Genomic DNA, 15,438 nt, shown 5'->3' on the forward strand with positions numbered 1-15,438 from the left:
AACAGTTTGCCTGTCTCTACGTCTCTCTCAATGCTCGTGGATTGAACCCTTATTTATTGACGCACTTTTCGCTCGGTTCTTGGGACTTCACCGAGACTGGAGGAATCACAGTCGGTGCTTAAGAGACCCAGGGTGGTTTAATGAGTCAGAATTTGGAGTTATCCCAACAACTGTGGCAATCAAGTCCCCCGACATCGGCGACAACCTAGTGGACACTAAGAATCATGAGTACTTAAGTCTTGGTAATTTACTTCATAATATTTTGTATGTTTTATTTGTGCTTTCTGATTTATGATAACTATTTAGTCTTATGTTACTTTCCAGTGCGTCAATGCTTATTCCCACATTTCCTGGACACTCTTAATCATTTCAGTCTGATCAACCCATTACACAAGGGGAGAGAAACATCCATGTTTTAAAAAAGGCAGAAAACGGACAAAATTAATAAGCAGCATGTTTCGTCACGGATTCATAAACAGTGAGTACAGGGTGATAATCATCAGGATCTGCGGTGATTTCAAGGTCACGCAGTACTGAAAGTAGATCAATGCCCTATTTTGAGTTTGTTGCTCAAGATTTGCAGGATCTGCAGAATCTCGAGTCTCCACCAGTCCATGATGCTGCAGGAAATGTGTATCTACAGTCGTGGAAGGAGCACCAATCAAATAGATTATTCTGTCTTGGTTAGTGTTGCGCTTCTTGAGAATTATTAGAGCAGCACTTACCCAGGCAAGTGGAAAGTATTTCATCACACTCCTGATTTGTCCTTTACAGGAAGTCAGTAACCAAGCTATTAAGTGGTCCTTAGTACTGCAAATTATACTTGATCGGAAAAGTATCGGAGGCAATAATAATACTGGAAAACTGAAGGAGTGTTTGTGCAAATGCATGTGCTTCTATTTGTGTGTGTACTCACACGCGTGTGTGTGTTGGGGGAAAGGAGTCGAGGGCAGTATTGAGGGAAAACTCTGAAAGAGATAGGACAAGTCAACGATGCACAATTGTGAAATGAATCTTCATAACCAAAGTCTATTAAGAATGAACAAACGTACAAACATAACAGTACACTTCCTACTTGACTTACAGACAGACAGACATACTTTATCGGTCCCGGGGGAAATTGGGTTTCATTACAGCCGCACCAAGAATAGTGAAGAAATATAGCAATATAAAACCATAAATAATTAAATAATAATAGTTAATCACTTCCAGCAGAGGAAATGGGCTTCACTTGATGCTATTACAGCTCAGGGCATTGGAGTTCACAGTTCAATCCCAGCATCCTCTGAAGGGAGTTTGAAAGTTCTCCCTGTGGAATGTGTGGGCTTTCTCCAGGCACTCCAGTTTCTTCCCATAGTCCAAATAATTAGTTAGTGATTAGGTTAGGGTTAAATCAGTGGTTGCCCAAATAAAGAAATAATGCTAAGAAGACAAAATTGGGAGCTTCATCCAAGTGCCTGCAACATTTGCGACACAGCAAATTAATAGCCCCAAGAGGAATAAATTACTGCAGATTAGAAGAAAATATGGTTGCCGTTGCCCAGACGTGGTTGCAAAATGACCAAGGTTAGGAACAAAGTATTTCAGAATAGTTAAACTTTAGAAGAGAAATACAAAGTGAACAATGGGGAGAACCAGCACAGATAATTAAGAATGGGGCAAACAGCAGAGGGGATGGATGACAGATTGGTTAGAACAATTTTAGTTGGAACTAGGAAAGGGTAAAGTGAGGGAAACATTGGTGGGTGTTATCCAAAGGCCTGTGAACAGCAGTGTGGTAATATATGGCACATTGTAAATCAGGCCTTTAAAGAATCGTGTTATCACTGCAACTTTAATATGCCTATAGACTGGGCAAAGCAAACTACCATTAAAAGGATGGAGGATAAGCCCATGGAATATATAAGAGATGGTGTTCCAGAACATGTGGAACCAACAGGGGAAGAGTTTAACTGCAATATTGAGCAATGAGATAGGTTTAATTAATAACCTGATTATGAAGGCACCTTAAGGGAAGAGTAATCATGATAGAATTCTGTATAAAGTTTGAATGTGGCTTACATTAGTTCAATCTGTAACCATGATTTTACATTTAAATAATAAAGCAAATTACCAAGGCACATTGAAACCACCGTCTGGATGAAAAAAATGCTTCCTCACATCCCCTCTCAGCTTTAGAATTTGTACTCCTCACCTTAAACCTATGCTCTCTGGCCTTTGACAACTCTCTCATGGGGCAAAGTTGTTTCCACAACTTATAAATGTGTCTCATAATTTTGTGCACCTCTTCAGCATCTGGTACTCAATGAAAGTATAAACACAAAGTACACTGCAGATGCTGGCGTCATAGCAACACGTACAACAAGCAGGTCGGGCAGCATCCCTGGAAACGAACAGTCAACGTTTCTCCCTTCTCCCGTCTTCAACCTTCCTCCTCCTCCTGCACACCCCCACCGGGCCTTCGATGCACATGCACAAGATGCTGAAACAAACAGGCAACGCTCCAGGCAGAGACCCCTACAACATCGACTATTCATTTCCCTCCATAGATGCTGTCTGAGTTCCTCCAGCATTTGACTTTGTAACTTTACTGTAATACTATTACGCTAACCGGTGCAATACCGTTCTCCCTGTGTTGTGTGTCCTGCTCGAGACTTCCAGCACCTGCAGAAGCTGCTGAGTCTCCCTACGACCGTATTGGTTTCTGCCAGGTGTTCTGGATTCCCCCCCCCCCCCCCCCACATCTTAAAGATTTGCAGTCTGGTAGGTCATTTGGCAACTGTGAATTGTCCTGAGTTTGTGGACAGGTGGATTGTGGATTGATGGGTATGTGGAGAGAATGAAGCAGGATTAGGTAGGTGCTTTCTCGGTGGTTGGTAAAGACTCATCGTACCAAAGGGCGTGTTACTCTGCTGCCTGACTCTTAATCTGTTTCTCTTTGACTCTTACTGTAATTCACATATTTTTCTATATAGTATATTGCATTGTACTGCCGCCGCTAAGTTAACAAATTTCATAGCATGTACCGGTGACATTGGGCCTGATTCTGATTCTTAATGTTATTAGTCCATGGCATAAAAAAGGTTGAGAACTCCTGGGTTACTGGGTGTGTTTCTCTATGCCTTTTAACCTGTTTCTGACAATACTTCAATCCACTCACTGCCTTTTCTCTCAGCACCACATGTACTGGCCATTTCCCTGATGTGTGTCAAATCCCAGTTGGTTAACCTTTCTAGACAGTGATTACAGACAATCTACTCTGAACTAGAGAAGATCCAACTTGCAGCAGCCCTTCAGCTCTGGGAGATTAAAGAGCTTTCAAGGATTAGTGGAGCGCGAATACTGTTGTGTATGACGGTGTGATTATGTTTCTGAGTACACGGTGAACTTGATTACCTCAGAGCCCCCATAATGTGGAAAATCAATGCTTGTATACACCCAAGTTCCCACAATGCTTCCCCTGTGACTGAGACTTTTGGCTAGAAGCATTGGATCATGGGATCAGCCCTGCTGTGTACAGCAGGCCATACTTCTATAGTTCATGACTCAAGTATCTGTCCCCCAGCTATGAAAGGTCAGAATATGCACAATCTGGGGTATTTTTAACTTTGTTAAATGCTGCAAACTAATCTCCACATTTCATTCTGCTACATAGTCGAAGCATTGTAAAACATCAGAAGGAAGAAAGCTCCATTCTCCCTGCAGTAAACGAATGAACTGTGTGTGAAGAGCCTGCTCAGACTTCAGGCTTTATTCTTCCAGTTATTATCTTCAGTCCATTCTTCCTTTTTTTCCAACCCGTGGAAAGAACCTTCTGTTCATCACTGTGTTAAAATAAATCATAAAATGGAGGTGAAACTTCTGTTCCAGTGTCCTTCGCACTTTCAATCAAACTTAGGAAGACCCAGGGTTTTGGAGCCTATTGTTATCGTCCTCATTCCCTGGATCATTCCAAAGAACCTTAATTGTACTATATAGAGAGTTCACAGACAAGCTAAGGTAAGTATTCAACATTTTGTCCTTTTTTTTCAATAATGATTAAAATACAATCTACATAATTTCTTTGCTTTACTGTGAATGCCCACAAGAAAATGAATACCAAGGTAGAATATTGTGACATATATATACTTTGATAATAAATATACTTTGAATTTTGAAATAAGGTACCAGCAAAGCTCAAGGGATTGAAAAACTGCTTTGAGCTTATAACCTTCAGTCCATTTTCCCTTTTCACTTTAGAAGCAACTTCTGAGTTAACTTAATAGCTAAACTTTGTCCCCTTGATATCTTTATTTACTCAGCATGGTGTGTAGTAGTTGCCTTGCTGTGTTGTTGTACAGAGAACCATAATTCATCAGTTAGTTGGTAATGGTGACTACTTTAAACACAAGAAACATGAGAGCCAACCTAAATATCATATTCTCTCAATGTGGATACCACAAGTTGCCAAAAGTGATTGCACATACCATTAGGAGCAGGAAGCCTGTCTGATTTTCTTTCCTGCTGGAGTCAATGTTGTCTCCGTTGTAGTCTTAACAGAGCTCAGCCAGTAGGCACTGGGAACTAAGGTTTTCAGGGCCAATGTACCTCAGAAACAAACATTCATCAGAATGAATCTTGGGATGAGATGAATTCACTGCATGAGGAATGATTAAACAGCACGAGTTACATTTTTTGGGAGAAAAAAATGAGAAGTGTTCTCACGGAGAGTTGAAATGTTCTGAGGAGGCTTGACAAAATCAATGTATTCACTCCTGGCAAAATCTAGAATGAAAAGGCAACATCTCACGTTAAAGCTCAGGTGGTGGGCTGAGATGAGGAATTCCTTCTCTCAAGATGGCACAACTCTTTGGAGGTCTTAAGTCGGCTGTGTGTGCTGAGGTGTTCAATAGTCAATAGTGAAGTAGATTTTTTGGACTACAGGAGATTTGAGGTTCCTGGGACTCTGATAGGAAAGTGAACTTGAGGCCAAACATTAGATCAGCCGAGATTCTATTGAATGGAGGAGCAGGCTTGAGGGCTACTTCTGCCTCGATCCTACATTCAACTAGATAACCCCCTCCAACCACTGGAGGAACATTTAAAAAACCTATGAAAATTCTAAGGGAAGTTTTATTGGATGAATAATGAGATAAGAACACCCACCAGGCACAATTCAAAACAGCAAATTGTGAACGACACAAATTAACCTGAGCCTTCATGATTGCAAAGAGTTAAGAAGAATGGAACAGAGACTTTCATCGCTATCTTTTGACCTTTTTTGGAAGAGTTCAATGTCAAGTATTAAACCATTCATATTTTTTTCACTGCGGAGGCCTCTACAGCGTGGAGTGCCACTAAAACTGGGTGTCAGCACTTCCAATCAAATCATCCTTTGACGTTTCCCTCCTCCTTGCTACAAAACAGGAGAATATCTCACCCAGTCTCATAAGCTGATCTTCAGTTGCTAAACACGAAGAATCAAGTTTCTGTGTGAAATTGCTGGAGATCTTCTTCATGGTTGCTCTTGGTCGAAACAGAATAAAAGTCAACAATATGCCCATTATAGAACTGATGGTTCCTTGTCTGCTTTCTTCCATTGATATCTATATTTCTGAAGAGAGAAACAAACTCTGTTCTATTAGTCTCCTCACCAGCACCCCACAATTCAACATCACAGTAATAAGTCATGCTACAACAAATAAACAGGTTTATGTAAAGCATTAATAAACAGGTTTATGTAAAGCATTAATTAAAGATATCAATAAATTAGAGAGAGTGCAGAGACGATTTACTAGGATGTTACCTGGGTTTCAGCACTTAAGTTACAGAGAAAGGTTGAACAAGTTAGGTCTCTATTCATTGGAGCGTAGAAGGTTGAGGGGGGATTTGATCGAGGTATTTAAAATTTTGAGAGGGATAGACAGAGTTGACATGAACAGGCTGTTTCCATTGAGAGTAGGGGAGATTCAAACTAGAGGACATGATTTGAGAGTTAGGGGGCAGAAGTTTAAGGAAAACACGAGGGGGTATTTCTTTACTCAAAGAGTGATAGCTGTGTGGAATGAGCTTCCTGTAGAAGTAGTAGAGGCCAGTTCAGTTGTGTCATTTAAGGTAAAATTGGATAGGTATATGGACAGGAAAGGAGTGGAGGGTTATGGGCTGAGTGCGGGTAGGTGGGACTAGGTGAGATTAAGGGTTCGGCACGGACTAGGAGGGCCAAGATGGCCTGATTCCGTGCTGTGATTGTTATATGGTTATATTAATACCAATAGGATTAGCAAACAAGAATTGTAAGAAGTGCAGAAGCTGGAAAAATGAGGGTTGAATCTGATAAGCATACAGCTGCACCTGTGATATGTGTAGTGTGCAAATCTTGTGCCCGAGTGATAACAGCACAAGTATTTCATTTTAAAAGACACAGCTGAGCTGAAAAAATAAGTTTGAAGTAATTTGCATTCCAAGAGTTGTGGGCTGTGTTTGCCGAGACTTCCTTTAATTGAATTGGACCTCACACTCCCTGTAAGGCATGACCTTGGAACAGGGCTCCTTATGCTTGCAGTTCTGATTTTTAATAAATGAAAGGAGTTGTTCAGAAATTTCCCACATGTATGTACAATCAGGGCATTTATACAGCATCCTTCAACTGTTCCTGCTCTATTGGAGCAAGTGTTTGCCTTCTAGCATTACTTTGTCTTTAACTGTTTAGATTAAAGAATGGAAGTACACTTAGCAGGTCCAGTACAACCCTAGACACAAGAAGTATGGCAGATGCTGGAATCTAGAGCAATACACACAATGTGCTGGAGGAGCTCAGTAGGTTGGGCAGCATCTGCGGATGGGAATAAACAGCCACAATTTCAGGCCTAGACCCTTCATACTGCCCAATATAATTATCTTGTTCTTCGATTCTTTCCCGTATACTGGTTGAAGGTTGATATGGTCCTATTTTGCTTTTGCCATTATGCAGTTAACTCCCAAGTCATGAGATGAATCCTATAAAAGTTGAAGTCACTTGGTATACACTTAATGTATAAAATTATGTTAAGTCTATAATGGTCTTGGAAACAACATGCAACAATTGCAAAAGCTAGATGCAGGTCCAAGCTGATTCTAAGGTGTCCTATAAATGATATGCTCATCAAAAAACACTTTGCTGCATTATCAATGTTACAGTAATACAGGTGGCACAGTGGTAGAGCAGTTCTCCTGCCCCACAGATCCAGAGACCCAGGTTTAATACTGACTTGGAGCACTATCAGTGTGCGTGTCCTCCTCACGACCCAGTGGATTTCCTCCGGGTGCTCGAGTGTCCTCCCAGTTGGCACAGGATAACGGACCTCCAAGAGGTCATGGTTTGGAGGTTTGCATGCTTCAATGACCCAGAGAGCTATTTGGTTGGAGTCAGTCCTTGTGCTTTGCCAAACAGTTCAAAGGGTAGAGACCAGACCAAGAGTAGTCCACCTCTTCTCCTGGATCGGGGGTACAGCTCGGGGCCAACAATTCTGATTGGTCATAAAAAAAGTAGTTGCAGGAACAGCAATGAAGAATCTTTCTATATCTGTGTGCAACGGAGGATCCTGACCCACACCCGGGCACAATAGAGAAGGTGGCCAAGGACTGACAAGACCTTCATTGCTGCCCTAAAGACCAGTGGTGTATCAGGCAGTTAGTAAGTATAGGATCATGGATAAAGAATCACAAATGGGGAATAATGGGCAACTATAAAAGAGAATATGATGAATGGAATGGAACTGCTGAGATAGCTCCCCTGGGAGCTAGCATGGAACTAATGTGATGAATGGCCTACTTGTGTCATTACAGATGTATGATAAACCAGTTTCACAAGGGAATTAACAAATGTAACTTAATATTGCTGGATGAGTTTTAAGGACAGGTGGTCAAAACATAGAGAGAAGAAAAGTTGAGAGAAGTGAGGACTTTACTGAAACTAAGCCAGAGCTTAAGTTCCAAACAATTCTGGTTCAGTGAAGTTTTAAAAATTCATGGAGCTTCCACATCACGGCTTGTGCAATGGGAGGGGGTGGTTTTGGGCTTCTGATGTTTCTATCGTCCATTCTTTGGGGTTTCTTGTTCTGTGGAAGTCTGTGAAGAGTAAGAATTTCAGGTTGTATACTGCATGAATCTTTGGGAAAGAACTGTGATTTTTTAAAAACTGGAGAGGTTTTGGATCCAGAGGCAGTATAAATCAGTGAGAACTGGAGTGATGGTTGACCAGGGCGTAGCCTAAGTTAGGATCCCAGCAACAGAAGTTTGAATGAGCACAATTATTGAGAGGGGAACAGTGTCCAGTTAGGTGGGCATTAGGATGATCAAATCTCAAATGAGTAATAACCTTCATGCAGTAAAATATTTCAAGTCAAATCATGACACCAAGTAAAACTTCAGAAGTGTGGTCTAATATCCCATCCACTTCATGAGCCTCAAAATAAGTTCCAGGTACATGAGAGACATTTAGAACGTGAGGGAAGTGGAAGGATATGGACATTGTGTAGGCAGAAAGGATTACTTTAATTGGCTATTTGATTACTAATGTAAAGGGGGGTTTCTTCTTTTTCTTTGTTACTGTGTATGTTAATCAAAATGGCTTCTTTGTTTTCTTAAAAGTAGGAATGCTTCTTTAATAGACAATAGACAGTAGGTACAGGAGTAGGCCATTTGGCCCTTCTAGCCAGCACCGCCATTCACTGTGATCATGGCTGATCATACACAATCAGTACCCCGTTCCTGCCCTCTCCCCATATCCCTTGACCCCGCTATCTATAAGAGCTCTATCTAACTCTCTCTTGAATGCATCCAGAGACTTGGCCTCCACTATCTTCTGGGGCAGAGCATTCCACATATCCACCACTCTCTGGGTGAAAAAGTTTTTCCGCATCTCTGTTCTAAATGGGCTACCCCTTTAAACTGTGGCCTCTAGTTCTGGACTCACCCATCAGCGGGAACATGGTTCCTGCCTCCAGTGTGTCCAATCCCTTAATAATCTTATATGTTTCAATCAGATCCCCTCTCATCCTTCTAAATTCCAGTGTATACAAGCCCAGTCACTCCAATCTTTCAACATATGACAGTCCCGCCATTCTGAGAATTAACCTTGTGAACCTACGCTGCACTCCCTCAATAGAAAGAATGTCCTTCCTCAAATTTGGAGACCAAAACTGCACACAATACTCCAGGTGGGGTCTCACCAGGGCCCTGTACAGCTGCAGAAGGACCTCTTTACTCCTATACTCAATTCCTCTTGTTATAAAAGCCAGCATGCCATTAGCTTTCTTCACTGCCTGCTGTACCTGCATGCTTGCTTTCATTGACTGATGTACAAGAACACCTAGATCTCGTTGTACTTCCCCTTTTCCTAACTTGACTCCATTTAGATAATAATCTGCCTTCCTGTTCTTGCCACCAAAGTGGATAACCTCACATTTATCCTCATTAAACTGCATCTGCCATACATTTGCCCACTCACCCAACCTGTCCAAGTCACCCCGCATTCTCATAACATCCTCCTGACATTTCACACTGCCACCCAGCTTTGTGTCATCAGCAAATTTGCTAATGTTACTTTTAATCCCATCATCTAAATCATTAATGTATATTTTAAACAGCTACGGTCCCAGCACCGAACCTTGCAGTACCCCACTGGTCACAGCCTGCCATTCCGAAAGGGACCCGTTAATCACTACTCTTCGTTTCCTGTCAGCCAGCCAATTTTCAATCCATGTCAGTACACTGCCCCCAATACCATGTGCCCTAATTTTGCCCACTAATCTCCTATGTGGGACTTTATCAAAAGCTTTCTGGAAGTCCAGGTACACTACACCCACTGGCTCTCCCGTGTCCATTTTCATAGTTACATCCTCAAAAAACTCCAGAAAATTAGTCAAGCATGACTTTCCCTTCATAAATCCATGCTGACTCGGACTGATCCTCTACTGCTATCCAAATGTGTTGTAATTTCCTCTTTTATAATTGACTCCAGCATCTTTCCCACCACTGACGTCAGGCTAACCGGTCTATAATTCCCTGTTTTCTCTCTCCCTCCTTTCTTGAAAAGTGGGACAACATTAGCCACCCTCCAATCAGCACCAACTGTTCCTGAATCTATAGAACATTGGAAAATGATTACCAATGCGTCCATGATTTCTAGAGCCACCTCTTTAAGTACCCTGGGATGCAGACCATCAGGTCCCAGGGACTTATCAGCCTTCAGACTCAACAGTCTATCCAACACTGTTTCTTGCCTAATATAAATTTCCTTCAGTTCATCCTTTACCCTAGTTCCTTTGGCCACTATTACATCTGGGAGATTGTTTGTGTCTTCCCTAGTGAAGACAAATCCAAATTACCTGTTCAACTCATCTGCCATTTCCTTGTTCCCCATAATAAATTCACCCATTTCTGTCTTCAATGGCCCAATTTTGGTCTTAACTAGTTTTTGCTATTCACATACCGAAAGAAGCTTTTAGTATTCTCCTTTATATTCTTGGCTAGTTTACCTTTGTACCTCATTTTTTCTTGGCGTATTGCCTTTTTTGTTATCTTCTGTTGCTCTTTAAAAGCTTCCCAGTCCTCTGGTTTCCCGCTCATCTTTGCTATGTTATAGATCTTCTCTTTTATTTTTATACTGCCCTTTACTTCCCTCGTCAGCCACGGCCGCCCCTTACTCCCTTTAGGATCTTTCTTCCTCTTTGGAATGAACTGATCCTGCACCTTCTGCATTATTCCCAGAAATACCTGCCATTTTTGTTCCACTGTCTTCCCTGCTAGGGTGCTGTTCCATTGAGCTTTGGCCAGCTCCTCCCTCATAGCTCCATAGTTCCCTTTGTTCAACTGTAATACTGACACATCTGATTTTCCCTTCTCCTTCTTAAATTGTAGGTTAAAACATATCATATTATGGTCACTACCTCCTAATGGTTCCTTTACCTTGAGGTCCCTGATTAAATCCAGTTCATTGCACACCACTAAATCTGGAATTGCCTTCTCCCTGGTAGGCTCCAGTACAAGCTGTTCTAAGAATCCATCTCGGAGGCACTCCACAAACTCCCTTTCTTGGGGTCCAGTACCATTCTGATTCTCCCAGTCTACCTGCATGTTGAAATCCCCCATGACAACTGTATCATTACCTTTGCGACATGCCAATTTTAACTCTTCATTCAACTTACACCCTACATCCAGACTGCTGTTTGGGGGCCTGTGGATAACTCCCATTAGGGTCTTTCTACCCTTAGAATTTCTCAGTTCTATCCATACTGACTCTACATCCCCTGATTCTATGTCCCCCCTCGCAAGGGACTGAATATCATTCCTCATCAACAGAGCCACCCCACCCCCTCTGCCAGTCAGTCTGTCCTTTCGATAAGATGTATATCCTTGAATATTCATTTTCTAGGCCCTGTCTGTTTGAAGCCATGTCTCAGTTATTCCCACAACATCGTACTTTCCAATTTCCAACTGAGCCTCAAGCTCATCTACTTTATTCCTTATACTTTGTGCATTCATATATAATACTTTTAATTCAGTACTCCCCTCTCCTTTTATATCAATTCCTATTTCACTTGGCCATACTGGATGATCTCTTCTTGAGCTTTCTACTCCATTGATTCTGTTGTCCTTTTTAACTTTTCTTATTTTCACTTTCCCTTTAACTCCATCCTTATATTTCCAGTTCATCCCCTCCCCCCCCCCACTACTTAGTTTAAACACATCCGTGTTGCAGTGGCAAACCTGTCTGCCAGAATGATGGTCCCCCGCCTATTAAGGTGCAACCCGTCCCTTTTGTACAGTTCATCCCTACCCCAAAACAAATCCCAGTTGTCCAAGAATGTAAATCCTTGCTTCCTGCACCAGTTCCTCAGCCACACATTCAGATCCATTAACTCCCTGTTCCTGCCCTCTCCAGCATGAGGAACAGGAAGCAAACCAGAGATAACAACCCTGGAAGTCCTACTTTTCAGCCTTCTTCCGAGTTCTCTGAAGTCCCGTTGCAGAATGTCCTTCCTCTTCTTCCCAATGTCATTTATGCCGACATGCACTACCACTTCCGGCTGTTCACCTTCACCCTTAAGGATTCCCTGCAATCGGTCCGTGATGTCCTGGATCCTAGCACCAGGGAGGCAACACACCATCCTTAAACCTCGCCTGTTGCTGCAGAAACCCCTTTCAGTACCTCTTACTATGGAGTCCCCTACTACCACGGCTCTTCCTGATGTCTGACTCCTCGGCTCTGCTTCTGCACCAATTTTTGGCTCGCAGACCTGTCCGCCTCTCAGACTGGCAGTATCTTCTGTCCTGACAGCTTCCAAGAAGGTGAACCTGTTTACGAGAGGTACATCCCCTGGGGTCTCCTGTACTTCAAGCATCCTTTCCTTCCTCATCGTCGCCCCCTTTCTCTCTTCCGGTATCCTCGGTGTAACGACCTCACTGTAGGTCCTGTCCAGAAAACCCTCGTTTTCACGGATAAACCTGAGGTCATCCAGTTCTTTCTTCAGTGCTGCAACATGCTCCTTCAGAAGCTGAATCTGGACACACTTTCCACAGCTGTAGCAGCCGGGGGCACCATCAGTGTCCCTGACCTCCCACATCATGCACGTAGCACACTGAATCAGCTTAGCGGTCATGTCTTCACCCTCTCCAATTGTGCCTGGCGTAGTCTCCTCGCCGAAGACTCTCGAGCCAAACACTAGCACTTTTCACACCAGGCACTTCCCTCTCTTTGTTGCGAGAGAGTGCTGGAAGCCTGTTTGGGTTAAAATTTACTGACAACGAGAATTGTATTCCTTTGTAAACCAATTGGGATTAATGTTGTTCTTTCTTCTGAGTCTGTAAGTTATTGTTGGCGGGCTTTTGGAGAGATCAGTGCGAGGGGGTGAGAAAGAGAGGACGTGATGCTGTAAGCTGGGTGAGGAACGGACCACAAGCAGGGGTCCAAGGCCAGGAGGTACCCCGAGGAGAGGAGACGATGTGCTTGGTTGACCACTTCGGGTGGTCCTGAGCTGCGAGTCGAGGAGTTCGGAGGGGATCGAATGGTGGCCAGAAGACTTCAGTAATTGAGCTCCAACGGTTGTGCACGAAGTGGTTTGGACTTTGATAAGTTTAGCGCCTTTTCTTTATTTTCTTTTCCTTCATATGTACTGTATGGTTATTAATCAGTTATAGTAATCTTTATAAATTGTAATCATTTAATCACATATGGTGTCCTGTTTGTTCTTTGGCGAGGCAGGGGCATCACGCAGCATCCACACCAGCTGATTACCCAGTTTGGCGGGGCCGAAGGCTGCTCCCCCTAGACCAGAATGAGCTGAGCGAGCCTGAGGTGACCCAGGGGGTTACATTGTGTGGATGCTGTGTGATGTCCCCCCCTTCCCCCCTTTAAACCCCCCTTTAATTGGTTCAGCACAATATTGTACGCCTAAAGACATCTTCCTGTGCTACACTGTTCTACGCTCTAAATAGGGTTCTCATGCAAACCTCTTGCACAAATTCACAATTTTTGCTGATCTTCCTCCATGTCCACACTTCATTATTCTTTAGTGGCTGTTGGAGTGGCATCAGACAAAGTCATCTGGAAATCTACCAGGATATTGAGTCATCTCGAGAAATATCTAGAAGAGCTGAGTAATGTTTGGGTGTTCTGGCTCCAGCTTCCTCATTGAGACCCTGATGAAGGGTCTCAGACCAAAGCGCCATTCCCGTAAACCCTGCCTGACTTGCTGAGTTCCTCCAGCATTTTGTGTCTGTTGTTTAGGCTAAATTAGTACTGACATTCTGCCACCAGAATTATTTTTAGTGGCTAAAAGTAAGATGATGCAGCTTTGTTTGTGCAGTCAACTTGCTGCCCTAATTGCAGCCACTTTAAAGGAGGAAATATGCGAGTGGTGTGCAGCAGATTTAATCAACAATGCCAGGCTTAAAAGAAGCTAATGTGCCTTTATGTAGAAGGCAGTAAACTATTTACATTTGTGATTAGGTGAGAAGAGATTGCAGCCAATTAATGAGGTTCCAAAGAAGAGTCTTGGTGCAAAACACCGACTGTTTATTAATTTCCATAGATGCTTCCTGACTCCTGGTGAGTTCCTAGAGCATTTTGTGTATGTTACTTTGGATTTCCAGCATCTGCAGATTTCCTTGTGGTTATTAATCTAGCCTAATGGTCCTAAGTAACTTTTTCCTGTGAGTTTAGCTTACAAATTTTGAAACCTAGGCCAACCGTATTGTTCAATATCCAATGGTCTGTTAAGAATTAAAGCATAACTTCTGCAGAACTTAATGACACCACAAAAAAAGGACGGTTGCTCATTTACGCTGTGGCGCTTTCACCAGTATCTGCGCATCTCAACTTTATTCTGTTCTTCTTCCATGTGAGGTCTCCGCACAGATTCTACAGTCTAAGTGTGATGTTTCGATCAATAAGCATGAGTTTGTCCCCATTAAAGCCCATGCATCTGCCCTTGAACAAATCTTCACATTCCCCCTGAACACGGCAATGAGGGTGACATGGTAGCATAGTGGTTAGCGTAACACTATTACAGTGCCAACTGTAAAATCAAGGTCCAATGCATACCACCGTCTGCTAAGAAACTGGAGCACCTGCAGAAAACCTACAGTAACAGGGAGATTACTGGTGAGCATGTACCTTCTCCCCCTTTCTGTGTGGGTTCCCATTGGGTGCCCTGCTTTCCTCCCACATTCCAGAGGTACAGTTAGAGTTTGTGACTTGTGCGCACCTTGCGTTGCCAGTGGATGCGTGACAACGCCCGTGGGCTGCCCAACACAATCATTGCTGATTTGACTTGTCACAAGTGATGCAGTTTGCTGTACGTTTCAATGTACACATGACAAACAAAGCAAAACATTGATGACTGGAAGAATTAGATCAGCCCATGATAGAATAGCAGAGCAGACTCAATGGGCTAAATGGCCTACTTCTGCCCCTATATCTTATGGTCTTATATCTAGGTAGCCTCCAACTAATGGTATGAATATCAATTTCTCCTTCAGGTAAAAAAAAATTCTTCTTCCCCCCCCACTTCTTCCATTCCCTACTATGACCTTTTACCTCTCCTCTCCCACCTATCACCTCCCCCAGTTCCCCCTCCTCCTTCCCTTTCTCCTATGGTCCACTCTCCTTTCCTATCAGATACCTTCCTCTCCAGCCCTTTACCTTTCCCACCACCAGGCTTCCCCTATCACCTTCCAGTTAGCTTCCCCTCCCTAGCACCATCCTTCTATTCTGGCATCTTCCCCCTTCCTTTTCATTCTTGAAGAAGGACCTCAGCCCAAAATGTCAACTGTTTATTCATGTGCATAGATGCTGTCTGACCTGCTGAGTTCCTCCAGCATTTTGCGCCAGTTGCTTAAGTCATTCTTCATATTCGGTGATTCCAGTGAATTGCAAGCATTTTTTAAATCTTGAAATATTGCTATCAAAAATGCTAT

At 42.9% G+C, this 15,438-nt stretch overlaps 1 protein-coding gene across 2 annotated transcripts; it reads right to left on the reverse strand.

The window, feature by feature from the left end:
• Nucleotides 1-4,431: 4,431 nt before the first annotated feature.
• LOC132383348 (uncharacterized) lies at nucleotides 4,432-13,098 on the reverse strand. Of its 2 annotated transcripts, XR_009508634.1 has the most exons (3): nucleotides 11,951-13,098; nucleotides 5,420-5,593; nucleotides 4,432-4,636 (listed from the first exon to the last, which is right to left on the reverse strand). XR_009508634.1 is itself a non-coding variant. In XM_059954243.1 (2 exons), the coding sequence occupies exons 1-2, from the start codon at nucleotides 12,618-12,620 to the stop codon at nucleotides 5,586-5,588; spliced, it is 678 nt and encodes a 225-aa protein (XP_059810226.1). In that variant the 5' UTR covers nucleotides 12,621-13,098; the 3' UTR covers nucleotides 5,250-5,585. The 2 variants fall into 2 exon arrangements, 1 of the variants encoding a protein (XP_059810226.1); XM_059954243.1 differs by lacking the exon at nucleotides 4,432-4,636 and having other exon boundaries at nucleotides 5,250-5,593.
• Nucleotides 13,099-15,438: the final 2,340 nt, after the last annotated feature.

The sequence above is a fragment of the Hypanus sabinus genome, chromosome 30 (genome assembly GCF_030144855.1).
Source record: "Hypanus sabinus isolate sHypSab1 chromosome 30, sHypSab1.hap1, whole genome shotgun sequence".
In the NCBI taxonomy this organism is placed as follows: domain Eukaryota; kingdom Metazoa; phylum Chordata; class Chondrichthyes; order Myliobatiformes; family Dasyatidae; genus Hypanus; species Hypanus sabinus.